Source organism: Thamnophis sirtalis, unplaced genomic scaffold, assembly GCF_051295495.1.
Source record: "Thamnophis sirtalis isolate CommonGarterSnake01/CBP01778 unplaced genomic scaffold, rThaSir2_p1.2 scaffold_4, whole genome shotgun sequence".
In the NCBI taxonomy this organism is placed as follows: domain Eukaryota; kingdom Metazoa; phylum Chordata; class Lepidosauria; order Squamata; family Natricidae; genus Thamnophis; species Thamnophis sirtalis.
The window spans coordinates 51,487,490-51,501,354 of NW_028261384.1; the positions used below are offsets into that span (position 1 = coordinate 51,487,490).

Below are 13,865 nucleotides of genomic sequence, written 5' to 3' on the forward strand. Positions count from 1 at the left end.
GCTGTAATACAATCCCCATTATCACGACAGCAATTTGGATACATGGCAATTTGCTCATGTTTACGGTGCTTTATGGTGTAGACTGTGATCTTTAACATTCTTTGATAGTTTCCAGTTTTTGGTTTCTGGCAAAAATGCCCAGTGGGTAAAATGGATTTGTTTAACAACCATGGTGTTCACTTAATGATTGCATTATTTTCTTAACAACTGTGCAAAAATGCTAAAAAAATGAGTCTAGTCATGTGATGTCTCAACTTATGACCACAACAATTTACAACTTAACTCCAAGCTCAATTATGGTAATAAATTGAGGACTACCTGCATTGGGGATGAAGATCAGAAATCACATCTTTAGGAAAGAAGGAAGAAAGGAAGGAAGGAAGGAGGGAGGGAGGGAGGGAGGGAAGGAAGGAAGGAAGGAAGAAAGAATGAAAGAAAGAATGAAAGAAAGAAAGAAAGAAAGAAAGAAAGAAAGAAAGAAAGAAAGAAATTACGAGGGAGAGAAGAAAGTGGGAGTTTTGGAAAATAACTAAATTGGGGATCCAATTCTTCCAAAAAATGATAAGCACTACAAATTTAACAAAAATTGGCACAGGGAGGAAGCCAGCATCCCAGCCGTCTCTAGCGGCTGCCAGCCCTTCAAACCAAAGATTTTCGGAGGATATGTTACAGAGAGAAAGATCCAATTCAACTAAGAAGCTTCAGATGATATTACAGACTATGCAGGAATTAAAAATCACAAAGAACTAAAAAAGGATATTAGAGAAATAAGAAATAATACCGGAGAACTAAAGGAGAGGATGCAGAAGATGGATGATAAATTTGAGAAGTTCCAGGAACAGATCAATAAACACGAACAAAGAATAAATGTAATAGAAGGAAGGTTGGAGAATGAGAGGGGAAAAATGGAGCAGCTGAGTTCTAGGCTGATCCAGACAAACAAAGAACTTGAGTTAACGGTCCTCACATTAGAATCGGAGAAAGCAGCCCAATTTCTACGGTTTCAGAATGTAAGTAAGAAAAAGGTGAGGATTTACCAGACACGATGGCAGACTTTATGGCAAAGGCTTTGGGAATAGGAAAGGATGAGATGGCAAGTGAGATCAATGAGACATAGAATCCAGACAAACTACATAAAAAGAACAATCTACCGAGAGAAGTCCATGTAAAGTTTGTTAAAAAATCAATACGTGATGAAGTGTTGAATATAACAAGAGATGATCCGATAATACACAATCCTAAAACAGGTACAAAGGAGAATCAGATAACTAAGAAGGCCCTATCAATTTTTAACATCTGTCCTGAATAAACATGAAATTAACTTCAGATGGCTGATGCCAGTTTTTGTGAAAAACGGGGCTGTTTTCACTAGTTTTTGCCCTATATACAGAAGCCAAAGGCCTCCCAAACTCTCTGTAGGTCCATTTTTGTGAAAAACCGGATGCACAGGGGAGGATTTTGGGAGGCCACAAAAGCTATAATCAGTGTATAAGACGCACCCAGATTTTCACCCTCTTTTTTGGGGCGGGAAGGTGAGTCTTATACGCCAAAAAATACAGTAATTCCAAAAGTTATCTACTATCCTATATCTCATAGATTAGGAATAACCTGCACATTCAAGTCCAAAATAACTCTCTAGGACTATCAGGTCAAGCTTCTATCACTCAACCAGCATCACTAATAATTTATATGCTAAACGTATGAAGAGCACCAATTTGATTTGCAGCACATCAAAGCTGATTTAGTAAAAAAGATACTACAACATCTTCTTTATATAAGAAGTTCTTATTTATATTAAAAGTAGGATTTAGTGGATATAATGGAAAGGTCACATCTCTGAGTAACAATGGAGTTCATCAATTATGGAGCAGGCTGTTAATATCAGAAGTATATTTTGATAATGTTTATTTTCAGATATTTTGAACCAATTGCATTTCCAAAATGACAATTTTTAGAAGATACAGGTGAATATATATGTGTGTGTTTGTGTGTGTATGTATGTATGTATTTAAAGATTTTTTTTTAAAAAAAATTCAATTAACTAGTATATTTTGAAGAGATATACTGATTCTATAGCTTTATAATGAAAACTATTTCAAGCATATTAAATTGAATTGTTTATATGCTAAACGTACTATTTCTAGTAATAATAATCTCATACATAATGGCCTGGTAGCATTTTCAATTGCAGTGAAAATATAAATATATTAATAAGGTCAATATAAAATATTAAAAATAATTATTTTTAATTAAAATATAAGATTTATATTGCCTCTTAGGATAAGGTCTCTTCCAATTAGTTTTTGGCATAAAAATGGATGCAAGATCTAAAGTCATCATTAGAGTTATAATAGCTAATATCTTCCAAATGGAAAAAGATGCCTTTATAATTAAGATAAAGCTATAGATAATTTTCCACATGTATTAAATAAATGTTTCTATAATACTTACCTTTTTGCTCCATTTCTTTCATTTCTTCAGGAGGAATTTTTAATTTGTCAATATGATCTTTTACAACGCTTGCCCACTTTTGTAATGAATCTAAAGCAGTCCACGGTTTAGACATATCTACTACCAGCATAATTAAAGTATCCTTTAGAGAGGTGGCTTCTGTTGCAAATTTGAGCAGGTCTTTATGATACAGATCACCATCTAAAATCCATATATTGCATCTTGTCTGATCTAGAAACAAAGCAAAAGTTGAATAGCGCATTAATATAAATGAAAAAAATAAATCATAGATCTATATAACACAATTATGATTACACTGAATTTTAATAGCAAATATCTAAAAAGTTTCTTATGAAAGAAAACATGGTAGCACCTTTCATTAAAAATAAGTTCTGAATTCTTATCTGATCAAATATATATTTAAGTAGCTGAAACTAAAAACTTCCTTATGATTCACAACAAAATAGTTTTTGTTTTGTTAGCTGAAGTATACAAATCTGCAAATTGTCAGGTGACTTTTGACAATGGTCATGTTTTAAGAGAAACAACAGACAAAGCAGGAAAAAAACAAAATAAAAGCAAGTAAGAAATATTGGAATTGAGGGAATGATACTCTTTAATGTAATGCTCATTATAAAAGCTAAACAGTTGGGAAAATGATTAGAAATGATGGGAAAATGATACAGAGAGACGCTATAGAAGTGCTTTTGAGAGTAGAAAAAATAGCAAGTAGCAGTCATTAAAGATAATGAACATTTCTTATCTTATATAGTTACTCTCAATCAGTCATCGTGTTTTCTATAGTGTAAACCATTCTTTCAAAATTCACTTTTTTTCTTGCCTACCAACTCCCATAGATAGTCCCTGACATTTATGGCTGGGTAGCCTGGTGGGGGGAGAACTGGCTAATACAAGTTGAGCTCCAAGCGTGCACGCAGACTGGTCTGCTGCTCGCCAAATTGATCCGCTTGTGTCTGTGTGCCAGCCATGTGGCTCGGTTCCAAACAGGTCACAGCCTGGTAGTAGACTGTGGCCTGGGGACCCCTGTACTAAGGGATATTTTATTTGGTAGTTGTTGATTAATGAAGATGACACACATTTTAAAATACTGAAATGTGCCCCAAGTAACAATATAACATATTCATGTCTCAAATGTACTTACCATCTCTATCTTCATCATGAACAGTTAGGTACAGATATTCCATTCCTCTTCCTTTCTTGTATTCCTCAATTCCCTGAAGTTTTCCAATTAAGCTAGTTTTACCTGCTCCATCTTCACCTACATTTAAAAAACAAAAATTGAGCATTTATTAACAGGCCCCTGAGGAAGGTGACCAATATGCTACTGGGGAAGAGCAGAGGGCTAGTACTAGTAGTGTCATAAAGAGTGAAGCGGCTGGGCCAAAGCTGAAAGGACGCTCAGCTGTAGATGTATCCAGTTGTGAAAGGAAAGTCTGATGCTGTAAAGATCTATACTCCATAGGAACCCGCAAATGTAAGATCCATGAATCAAGGCAAGCTGGAGATGGTCAAACAAAAGATGACAAGACTGAACATCAACATCTTAGGAATCAGCGATCAGATATACTACTGCAGGCAAGAATCCCTTAGAAGAAATGGAATAGCCTTCATAGTCAATAAAAGAGTAGGAAAAGCAATACTGGGATACAATCCCCTGAATGACAGAATGATCTCAGTTTGAATCCAAGGCAAACCATTCAACATCACAGTAGTCCAAGTCTATGCCCCAACCTCTGGTGCTGAAGAGAATGAAATTGACTGGTTCTATGAAGCCCTACAGCACTTTATAGAATTAACACCCAAAAGTGATGTCCTTATCATCATGGGGGATTGGAAAGCTAAAGTAGGAAGCCAAAAGTTAACCAGAATAAAAGGCAAGTTTGGCCTTGGAATACAAAATGGAGCAGGGCACAGGCTGATAGAATTTTGTCTAGAGAATATGGTCATAGCAAACACTCTTTTCCAAGAGACGACTCTACACATGGACATCACCAGATGATCAACACAGAAATCAGATTGACTATGTGCTCTGCAGCCAAAGATGGAGACCCTCTATACAGTCAGTAAAACCAAGACCAGAAGCTGTCTGTGGCTCAGATCACGAGCTTCTTGTTGCAAAATTTAGGCTTAAATTGAAGAAAAGCACTAGGCCACTCAGGTATGAACTAAATCATATCCCTGGTGAATATACAGTAGAGGTGACAAATAGATTTAAGGAATTAGATCTGATAGACAGAGTGCCTAAAGAACTATGGACAGAGGTTTGCAACATTGTACAAGAGGTAGCAACTAAAACCATCCCAAAGAAAAAAAAATGCAAGAAAGCAAAATGGCTGTCTGAGGAAGCTTTGTAAATAGCTTGAGGAAAGAAGGTAAGCGAAAGGCAAGGGAGAAAGAGAAAGTCACACCAAATTGAATCCAGAATTCCAGAGAATAATTAAAAGAGATAAGAATGCCTTCTTAAATGAACAGTGGAACAAAATAGAAGAAAATAAGAGATCTTATACCAGATATCTCTTCAAAAAACCTGGAGATATGAAGGGAATGTTTCATGCAAAGATGAGCATGATAAAGGACCAAAATGGCAGGGACCTAACAGAGGGAGAAGAGATTAAGAAGAGATGGCAAAATTACATAGAAGAACTATACAAAAATGAGCTTAATGTCCCTGACAATCACAATGAGGTGGTCACTGACCTAGAGCCAGACATCCAAGAAGGAGAAGTCAAATGGGCTTTTGGAAATCTGAGCAACAACAAAGCTAGTGGAGGTGACAGTATTCCAGCTGAGCTATTCAAAATCTTAAAAGATGGCGCAGTAAAAGTGCTACATCCAATTTGCCAGCAAATTTGGAAAACTCAACAATGGCCATAGGATTGGAAAAGATCAGTTTACATTCCAATTACAGAACGACAATTCCAAAGAATGTTCAAACTGCTGTACCATTGCACTCATTTCACATGCTAATAAAGTTATGCTCAAAATCCCACAAACTAGGCTCCAGTAGTATGTGGATTGAGAACTACCAGAGGTACAGGCAGGAATTTGAAGAGGCAGAAGAACTAGAGATCAAATTGCCAACATGGAGAAAGCTAGGGAGTTCCAGAAAAACATCTACTTCTGCTTCATTGACTATGCTAAAGCCTTTGATTTTGTGGATCACAACAAATTATGGCAAATTCTTAAAGAGATGGGAGCACCAGATCATCTTATTTGTCTCTTGAGAAACCTATATGAGGGTCAAGAAGCAACAGTGAGAACTGAACACAAAACCACTGATTGGTTCAAAATTGGGAAAGGAATTCGGCAAGGACTGTCGCCCTGCCTATTTAACTTATATGCACAGCACATCATGAGAAAGGTGGAGCTAGATGAATCAAAATTTGGAATTAAGATTGCTGGGAGAAATATAAAAAACCTCAGATATGCAGATGATATCATTCTAATGGCAGAAAGTGAAGAGCCTCTTGATGTAGGTGAAGGAGAGTCAAAAAGTTGGCTTGAAACTCAACATTAAGAAAACTAGAATTATGGCATCCAGCGATCTCAATTCCTTCCAAACAGATGGGAAAGAAATGGAGGTTGTGAAAGATTTTATTTTCCTGGGCTCCAAGATCACCGCAGATGGGGATTACAGCCAAGAAATTAAAAGACCCTTGCTCCTGAGAAGAAAGGTATGGCAAACTAAAAAACAGCATATTAAAAAACAGAGACATCACCCTGCCAACAAAAGTGTGAATAGTCAAAGCTATGGTTTTCCCAGTTGCAGTGTATGGCTGTGAAGTTTGGATCATAAGAAAGGCTGAGCACCAAAGAATTGAAGTTTTTGAACTACGGTGCTGGAGAAGACTCCTGCAAGTCCCTTGGACTGCAAGATGATCAAACTGGTCATCCTAGAGGAAATAAACCCTGACTGCTTTTTGGAAGGCCAGATCCTGAAAATGAAACTCAAGTACTTTGGGCACCTAATGAGAAGGAAGGAGTCACTGGACAAGAGCCTGATGCTGAGAAAGATTGAAGACAGAAGAAGAAGGGGACGACAGATAATGAGATGGCTGAATGGAGTCACGGAAGCAGTGGCCATGAGCTTAAATGGACTCCAGAGGATGGTAGAGGACAGGAAGGAACGTTGTCCATGGGGTCGCGATGGGTTGGACACGACTTCGCAACTAACAACAATAATAACATTAACAGGTCTAACACATATTTTGCAAGAATTTACCGAAGCATAGCAGCCTTTTACAGCAAAATAAAGAGCTTTTTATGTTAGATATTAACAATGATCAAATACATTTTATATAAATTAGTATATGCATTGGCCACACCCAGTTTAGCGAAGTGGAAAAAAGTCCCGATACATCACATGACACCACCATGATGATGTGAGTTTGACACCCCTGTTCCAGATATACAAGATATTTTTTTTTTCGGTTCTCTTTCTGGCATTCTCTAAAAGTCCTCCCCAGACAGTCGACTGACATTCCAGAGCAGCAGTCAATAAGGTACAAATGAATGTCTTAGAGAATAGGAAATTAATGTACAATATAAGGATTTGTACATTTCTCAGAATGTCAAGTAAGACTATCTAACACAGAGATAAAGTATCAAATATAAAGAGGTGATAATGATTTTGAACTAATTTTTGTCAAGTAATTTACTCCTGCATGGCATAGTCATTTACTTGATAAATATTTATAATTTATCTTTTAGAGTACAATTCATAAAATAAGCCTATGGGATAGAATATGAAACAATTAAAATCAAATTTGCATTAGCCAAAAATAGCATAGTTAAATATTGATTTAAAACAAACTAACAATGTAACAATATATATCAACAGTATATGTCACTTCTGTAAAAAGTGTACACTTCTGCAGATATAGGTGTAAAAAACTTCTATATTTATAGGAGTTTTTGTAAAATTCAGCAAAATTATTAAAATATTATCTAGGACAGTGGTCCCCAACTTTGCTATTTGGCTGCCTGGATGGGGGAAGGAATGAACTGGGCCACGCAAGCATAGGCCGGGGTACAAACATATAGCTCCACAAACGTAAAAGAGAAGCCTTTGAGGGGCAGTCTCGACTCCTTCAGGCTTCTCCATGCCAAAACCTTTTGCAAAAGGACAGAAGGCCTGAAGCTGAATGAAATTACTCCCCCAAAGTCGTTTGTCCATTTCCAAAGCTTTTAGCATGGAAAGTGAAGTCTTTGTGGGCATAATCTCTTGCTCCTTCATACTCAAGAGGCTCCCCAACGCTCCAAAAGCGGATCAGCAGCCTTGGTGAGTCAACAAAGCTGACAGGGTGCACTTGACCCACTCAGTATCTGCTCTGCTTTTGGAGCATTGGGAGCATGCAGCTTGGCAGCCCGGTTGGCGGTGGGAGTGGGAAAAGTGGGCCATGCAAGCGGCAGGACAGCATGTACACACATGCAGCTACACTCATGCAAGAAAGAAGCATGATTAGGGCTGCAGGCACTGGCTGCTTGGATGAGTGGGGCTGCGAGTGGCCTGGTTGCAAAGGCCACGGCCCAGTTATAGGCCAGAGGCCACAGACTGGGGAACCCTGCTTTAGTACTTTGCATTACAGATAGTCCTTGATTTATAACCATTCATTTACTGTGTAAAGTTAGAACAGCACTGAAAAAGTGATTTGTGACTGATTTTCATGTTTATGACCATTGCAGCATCCCCATGGTCATATGATTAAAGTTTGGGCACTTAGCCATTGGCATGTATTTATAACAGTTGCTCTGTCTTGTAGTCATGTGATCAACATTTGTAACCTTCCCTGCCAATGTCCAATAAGCAAGGTCAATAGGTGAAGATTCACCTATTCACCTCACCATCGCCAGATTCACTCACAACCATTCACTTAAGTGCAGTGATTTGTTTATGATAAAAAAGTGGTGAAAATGCAACAAAACTCACTTAACAATTGCCTGCTTAGCAACTGAAATTTTGGGCTCAGTTGTGGTGGTGAGGAATACCTGCACTTTCTTCCTTTCACTGAGGGAGGACAATTGGCTCAAAGTCACCCAACTGGCTTTATGCCTTAGACAGGAGTATAACTCATATTCTCCTGATTTCTAAAGTATCACACCAGCCTGACCTCTATAACATTCCTACCTCCTTATAAGTTAGTTCAAAATTGCTACCTTCCCTATTTCTGGAAAACTGTAGCACATTATGATATCAGCTTCTTACAATCTGTCATATAAGCACAGACTGAATCATTAATTTGATTTCTGTTCATCTAAAGATGGGTATATATACATATATTAATGAAGCCTATAATCCAAAATTTCAGAACTATATTAAAAACTTTTATTTCCAACAGCCAGGACTAGCATCCATTTATTATAGAAGAAACAGCATCTTAAGTCCAATTTGATGTAGCCTCTGAAGTGCGATTCAGGTCTCCCAGAATATTGATATTTGACATCATGTAACTGTCAAACTGTATTTTTTTTATCACATTAAAAACTACAAGTTTGACAGCAACATTTGGAAGAGTTATGAGAGTTATTAAAGTTCAATTAATAAATTAAGCCTGGAATATTTTTGTCATAGTTTGCTGCATAGTCAGATGTTTAGCCAGATTTTACATTTTTATCTACCGTTCGAATCCTTCCCAAGGACTTCAGATAGGCAGATGTTGTTGTTCAATAATGTCAAAGGTACTGTTCTAGGATCTAAGCTGTTCCAAGTAAAGTTGTGTTTTGCAATTGATGGTGGTTTTTGTCAGGGTCAGTGTTATTGCTGTTATTAATATTTTAATGACACTAAGGTTGTGGAAAATTGAATAAGCCTTACAGTCACTGCTAATGATGATTAAGTGACATTTGAGAAGAGAGATATTCCTTCCAAAATGGGGAAATTATATAATCACATATCTGATCCCAATATCATAGATGGCCTTTAGCCATCTGAAACAAAAAGTGATATCCTTATGTTGCAAGGTACGTAATAGTCATAGATATTTAACAAGTAATAATGTACCACAAAACTATTCATGGAAAGATTAGCAATAGTGATCAGAGATAAGACGATCATTGTTGTATAAGAACAGTAAAAAAGAGGAAGTACTGATGGAAACATATTGGAGTTATAAAGAGTACTGAGAATTATAAATAATGTTGCTCGTGATGGAAAACTTGAATTAATTTGACAAATTAAAAGAACTTCATTGTTACAAAGTTATGGAAAACTAGCGCACAGTATGTTGCTACTTTTATTTTTATAAATAATTCAATATGATGAGGTACTTTTTATCCACCTATTTTCCCCTCAATAACAACCCTGTGAGGTGAGCTGCGTTGAGAGAGAGGGACTGGTCCAAAGTTACCCATCCAGTTTTTATGCTTAAGGTAGGATTAGAATTCTAGTTTCCCAGTTTTTGGTGCCTTAATCACTAAAGTTCTTATTCTTGGGAAAATAAACCTAGTAGTCTAAAAAGCATAACTTCCATTCATATGCTAAAGTAGTTTACCTATCATGCCTCAAAAACATGTTCTGTGTAATACAGCACTGGAGGCAAAATTATAGATTCTTGAAATTTTGGATTAAAACCAAATACATTATTTTAATGTTACTATTTCATTAAACAATACAGATATATTTTAATATTATCCAACTTTCATGTCCAGTAGATGGCTATAGAATGTATTGGTGAACTTCAAAAGCTAAGCAAGATCAGACCTGACCAGTACAGACAGTACCTTAACTTCAATGGTGGGTTGCAGATGGTAAGCCCTGGCACGGGCATACCAGAGCCTGCCCGGAGCACCGGGTACCATTCCAATATGGTGCTCCGGAGGGGCCTCCACCCTCCTTACCTGTCTTTTAATCCTTCGGCACTTTGTGGCGTGTACAGCGCCTGCGCGATGCTCCGCCGAGTAGCTGGAGTGTCGGGGAGGCTCGCAGAGGCGTCACTAAATGGTAAGATGCATGTGCGCGCGTTATGAGCACTTTCATGTGGAGGACATTGAGCCCAGAACCCACCATTGGCTTAACTTCCATGACTTCTGTAACTGATCCTGGAATTTATGGCCCTAAGCTGGTCATTAGGTGATCATTATGTGCCCGATTTTATGACTTTTGTGGCAGTTGTGAGGCAAATAGTTGTAAAACAAGCACTTTGATGGTTAAGAGAACAAGCAATGGGTGTTTGCTGGAAACCAGAACTAATCCTGGTTTCTGGCAAAAAACTGTAATAAATAGCAGGACTCTGCAAATGACTATAAGGGCAGGCCAGTTGCCAAGCATCCAAAATGTTGTCACAGGCAGAGTAATGCCAATTACCTCCTCGAGACCCATTAGATCTCATAGATTAGGCCTCCTCCTAGTGCCATCTGCCAGCCAGTGCCGGCTGGCCACTACGCAGAGGAGAGCCTTTTCAGTAGCAGCTCTGACCCTTTGGAACGATCTCCCCGTGGAGATTCGTACCCTCACCACCCTCCAGACCTTCCGCACAGCCCTCAAGATCTGGCTATCCCGTCAGGCCTGGGGGTAAAGATTATAATTCGCCCCCACCCGAATGCTGAATGAATGTTGCTTATTTTTTAATTACATGTTATGTTATATGTCATTGTATGTATCCCCTCCCATATAAGTTGTTAGCCACCCTGAGTCCCCTCAGGGAAAAGGGCGGCCTATAAATAAACTTATTCTATTCTATTCTATCTTTGAGAGAACTTTGAATGCAAGTTGTAAATAGTTCTGGTAAGGTCCATTATAACTCTGAATATTTGTCACGCAACCTATCATAAGTTGAGAATTACCTTTTATATACAACCATATATTCTGAATGCTAGTTTGGGAAATAATTATTTTTAAAAAGTCACTTCCATATGGTTGTCAAATCAATTTGAAGAATATTTTTCAGTGTATAAGATGCACTCCCCCACACCCAAAGTGGATAGGAATGTCTGTGGAGCAGGCTGAAAATGGGTTGAACGGAGGCCAAAAACAAGACGTGCGGAAGCCGGAAATGGGGTGCGTGGAGGCAGTGATAGGCAGCGGCGATGGCTGGCAGCGATCCCCTCAGCCTGGAACAGCTGGTCGGTAGTATTCCAGGAGACAGATCCAACCACCAATCAGCTGCTCATGCTAAATCAGGCTGTGTTGAAGCTGATCAGGCTGTTTGATGTTTGCTGCAAAGAGGCAAATTTCTGGAGGCAGAGACAGATTTCCCCCCCCTTGTTTTCCTCCCCCAAAGCTAAGTGTGTCTTATGTGTGAAAAATACAGAAGCCCAAGTGATGTGTCATACATCTTTACAGTAGATATTTTTATCTATCATTTCTACAACTTAAATTAACTAACCTATACACTATTTAAAGTAGCTATTTGAAAGCTAACCCAGAAGGGGCTTACACATTCTTGATACCCAAGTTTGTATTTCAAGAAACAGGTTTACTGCATGAAAATAGAAAACTTCCATCAGTAAATAACACTAAATGCTCTAAGACTTTATGAGGCTCCCCATGCCCCAGGACATGGTTTGAATAAATTTTGACAACTTCAAATATCAGATGACAGCATTAAAGCATATGCCTATGTATTAAAGCATAATGCTGATAAATCATTCATCAAACATATTTGACAGGTTTTAGATAAGTATTCAAAGGGTTTTCGCTCAGCTTTCTAATCAAGACATATATGAAGTCCACAAAAAAAGTGTTAACAGCTTATTTCATATATACTATTGGTTAAGGAAGAAAAACATTCTCCAGTGATGCATTTGCGTTTAACACAAGAAAATCTACTATTATCTTGTGAGGGGAGGAGGATGAGGACGAGACCTCTCCCTTCGACACAAGCGGCGCTCTAAAAGAAGCGTGAAGCGGTCCAGCCCCCTGATGAATAAGGAAAGAGAATAATCAAAGGGAAGAATAAGCAGGAAATAGAAAAAAAGGGACCACTCACCCAACAGCACGACGTTTTTCCCAGAAGGCAGTTTAGATCGGGAACGAGTGGACACTTCGCTGAGAATGCAGGACCTGCCGCGAAACAAGAAAAGGCGTGAGGTTGGGCAAAGCCCGGGAAGAAAAGGATCCACTCCTGTCACGGCGCGACAGCAGTGCTGGGAGAAGGATGCGGGAGGAAAGACAGATCTTTCCTGGGGCAGAGCACAAAGGATCGGGCGACGGTAACATGGCGGAGGAATCTCCCGGCGAGGCCCCCAGCCCCCCAAAAAAGGAATCAATGGGGATGAGCGACGCGGGGGCAGTTGCTGGGCGATTGAGAAGAGAGGAGCGATCTGGAGCCGGCGAGGAAGAGGGGGACGGGTTCAATTACCAAAGATTCTGTCCATCGTCCTCGTCCACCCCGGCGCGCGAGTTTGCACCGCTGCTGTTAGTTGTGCCGAGGGCGGCGGCGGGAGCTCCGTAGCCCGAGCTCATCCCTGCCGAAGAAGAGGAACGAAAGGAGCCGGCTCGCCCTCCCACCACCGCCGCCATTTTCGCTGCGCGCACGCACACTCACAACACCAGCGCGGAGGAGGAGACACGCCTGGATCCCCCTCCTGCCGCTCTATGGGAATAGCCCTTTCTGCCAGCGCCCTCGTCGCCTTTTCTTCAATGGAGAGGTAGCGAGCCACCAGAGCGAGCGGAAACAACAGTATCAGCAGCGTGGCCAAGAACCCGGATGTTGGGGGCCGAGGCGAGAGGAGAGGCGCTTGCATGCGGTCCCTTCTTGGACGCCTCCTCAATTCTCGCTGTGGCCTCGGTTTGTCCGCTTTCTCTGGTTTTTATCTTTCCCTCTCTATCCTCTTTTCACGGGCCGTAGGTATTATACATCGATGTCGAAAAGCAAAAGGGAAAAGGTCGTTTAACACGTCACTTGCAAATGCTCTATTACGGTGATAATCTCTCACCTCACCCACAGCTACTCATTAGCAGCCACGCCCATGGCAGGTCACCCGAGCCAACTCAAGTCAGTTTATTAATATGGCAAATACATGGACTTACAATAGTTCGAATGTTAATGTCCAGTCCACCTATCCATTCAAGGACAAGGTGGTCTATTTTGAAAAAATCAGACATTGGGCCAGTGTAGGCTCTTGATGGACATTTGGACACAATATGGTGGATATTTTATCTAGAAGCACCACAGTCACGGGTAGAGACAAGACCCCACTTAAACAATGAGTCCTGCCAGACACCATGTTGGGTATAAATCAAGTCAGTAAAGGCAGAGAAGACAAAAAGCATTTTTCAACTACATAGTTGCAAGCAAAATTATTTGATAACCAATGACATTCTTCAAAGAGAAACCTGTTCAGGTCATAACTGTCAGTTGCAGCATCTGGCCTTAAAAAAGGAACTATGTTACACCTGACACATGCTGTAAAACATTTAATAGGTTTATTAAGACAATACAGATTTTATGAGC

The 13,865-nt window shown here is 39.5% G+C and overlaps 1 protein-coding gene across 1 annotated transcript in view; it reads right to left on the reverse strand.

Annotated features, from left to right (window-relative positions):
* The window catches only part of DYNC1LI1 (dynein cytoplasmic 1 light intermediate chain 1), a 29,771-nt gene extending 16,330 nt beyond the window's left edge, over positions 1 to 13,441 (reverse strand). The window contains exons 1-4 of the mRNA XM_014052807.2: positions 12,771 to 13,441; positions 12,399 to 12,472; positions 3,614 to 3,730; positions 2,452 to 2,682 (exon numbers count right to left, since the gene is read on the reverse strand). Of these exons, the coding sequence (XP_013908282.2) occupies positions 2,452 to 2,682; positions 3,614 to 3,730; positions 12,399 to 12,472; positions 12,771 to 12,931 (583 nt within the window). The 5' untranslated portion in view covers positions 12,932 to 13,441. The remainder of the gene's footprint in view (positions 1 to 2,451; positions 2,683 to 3,613; positions 3,731 to 12,398; positions 12,473 to 12,770) is intronic.
* Positions 13,442 to 13,865: the final 424 nt, after the last annotated feature.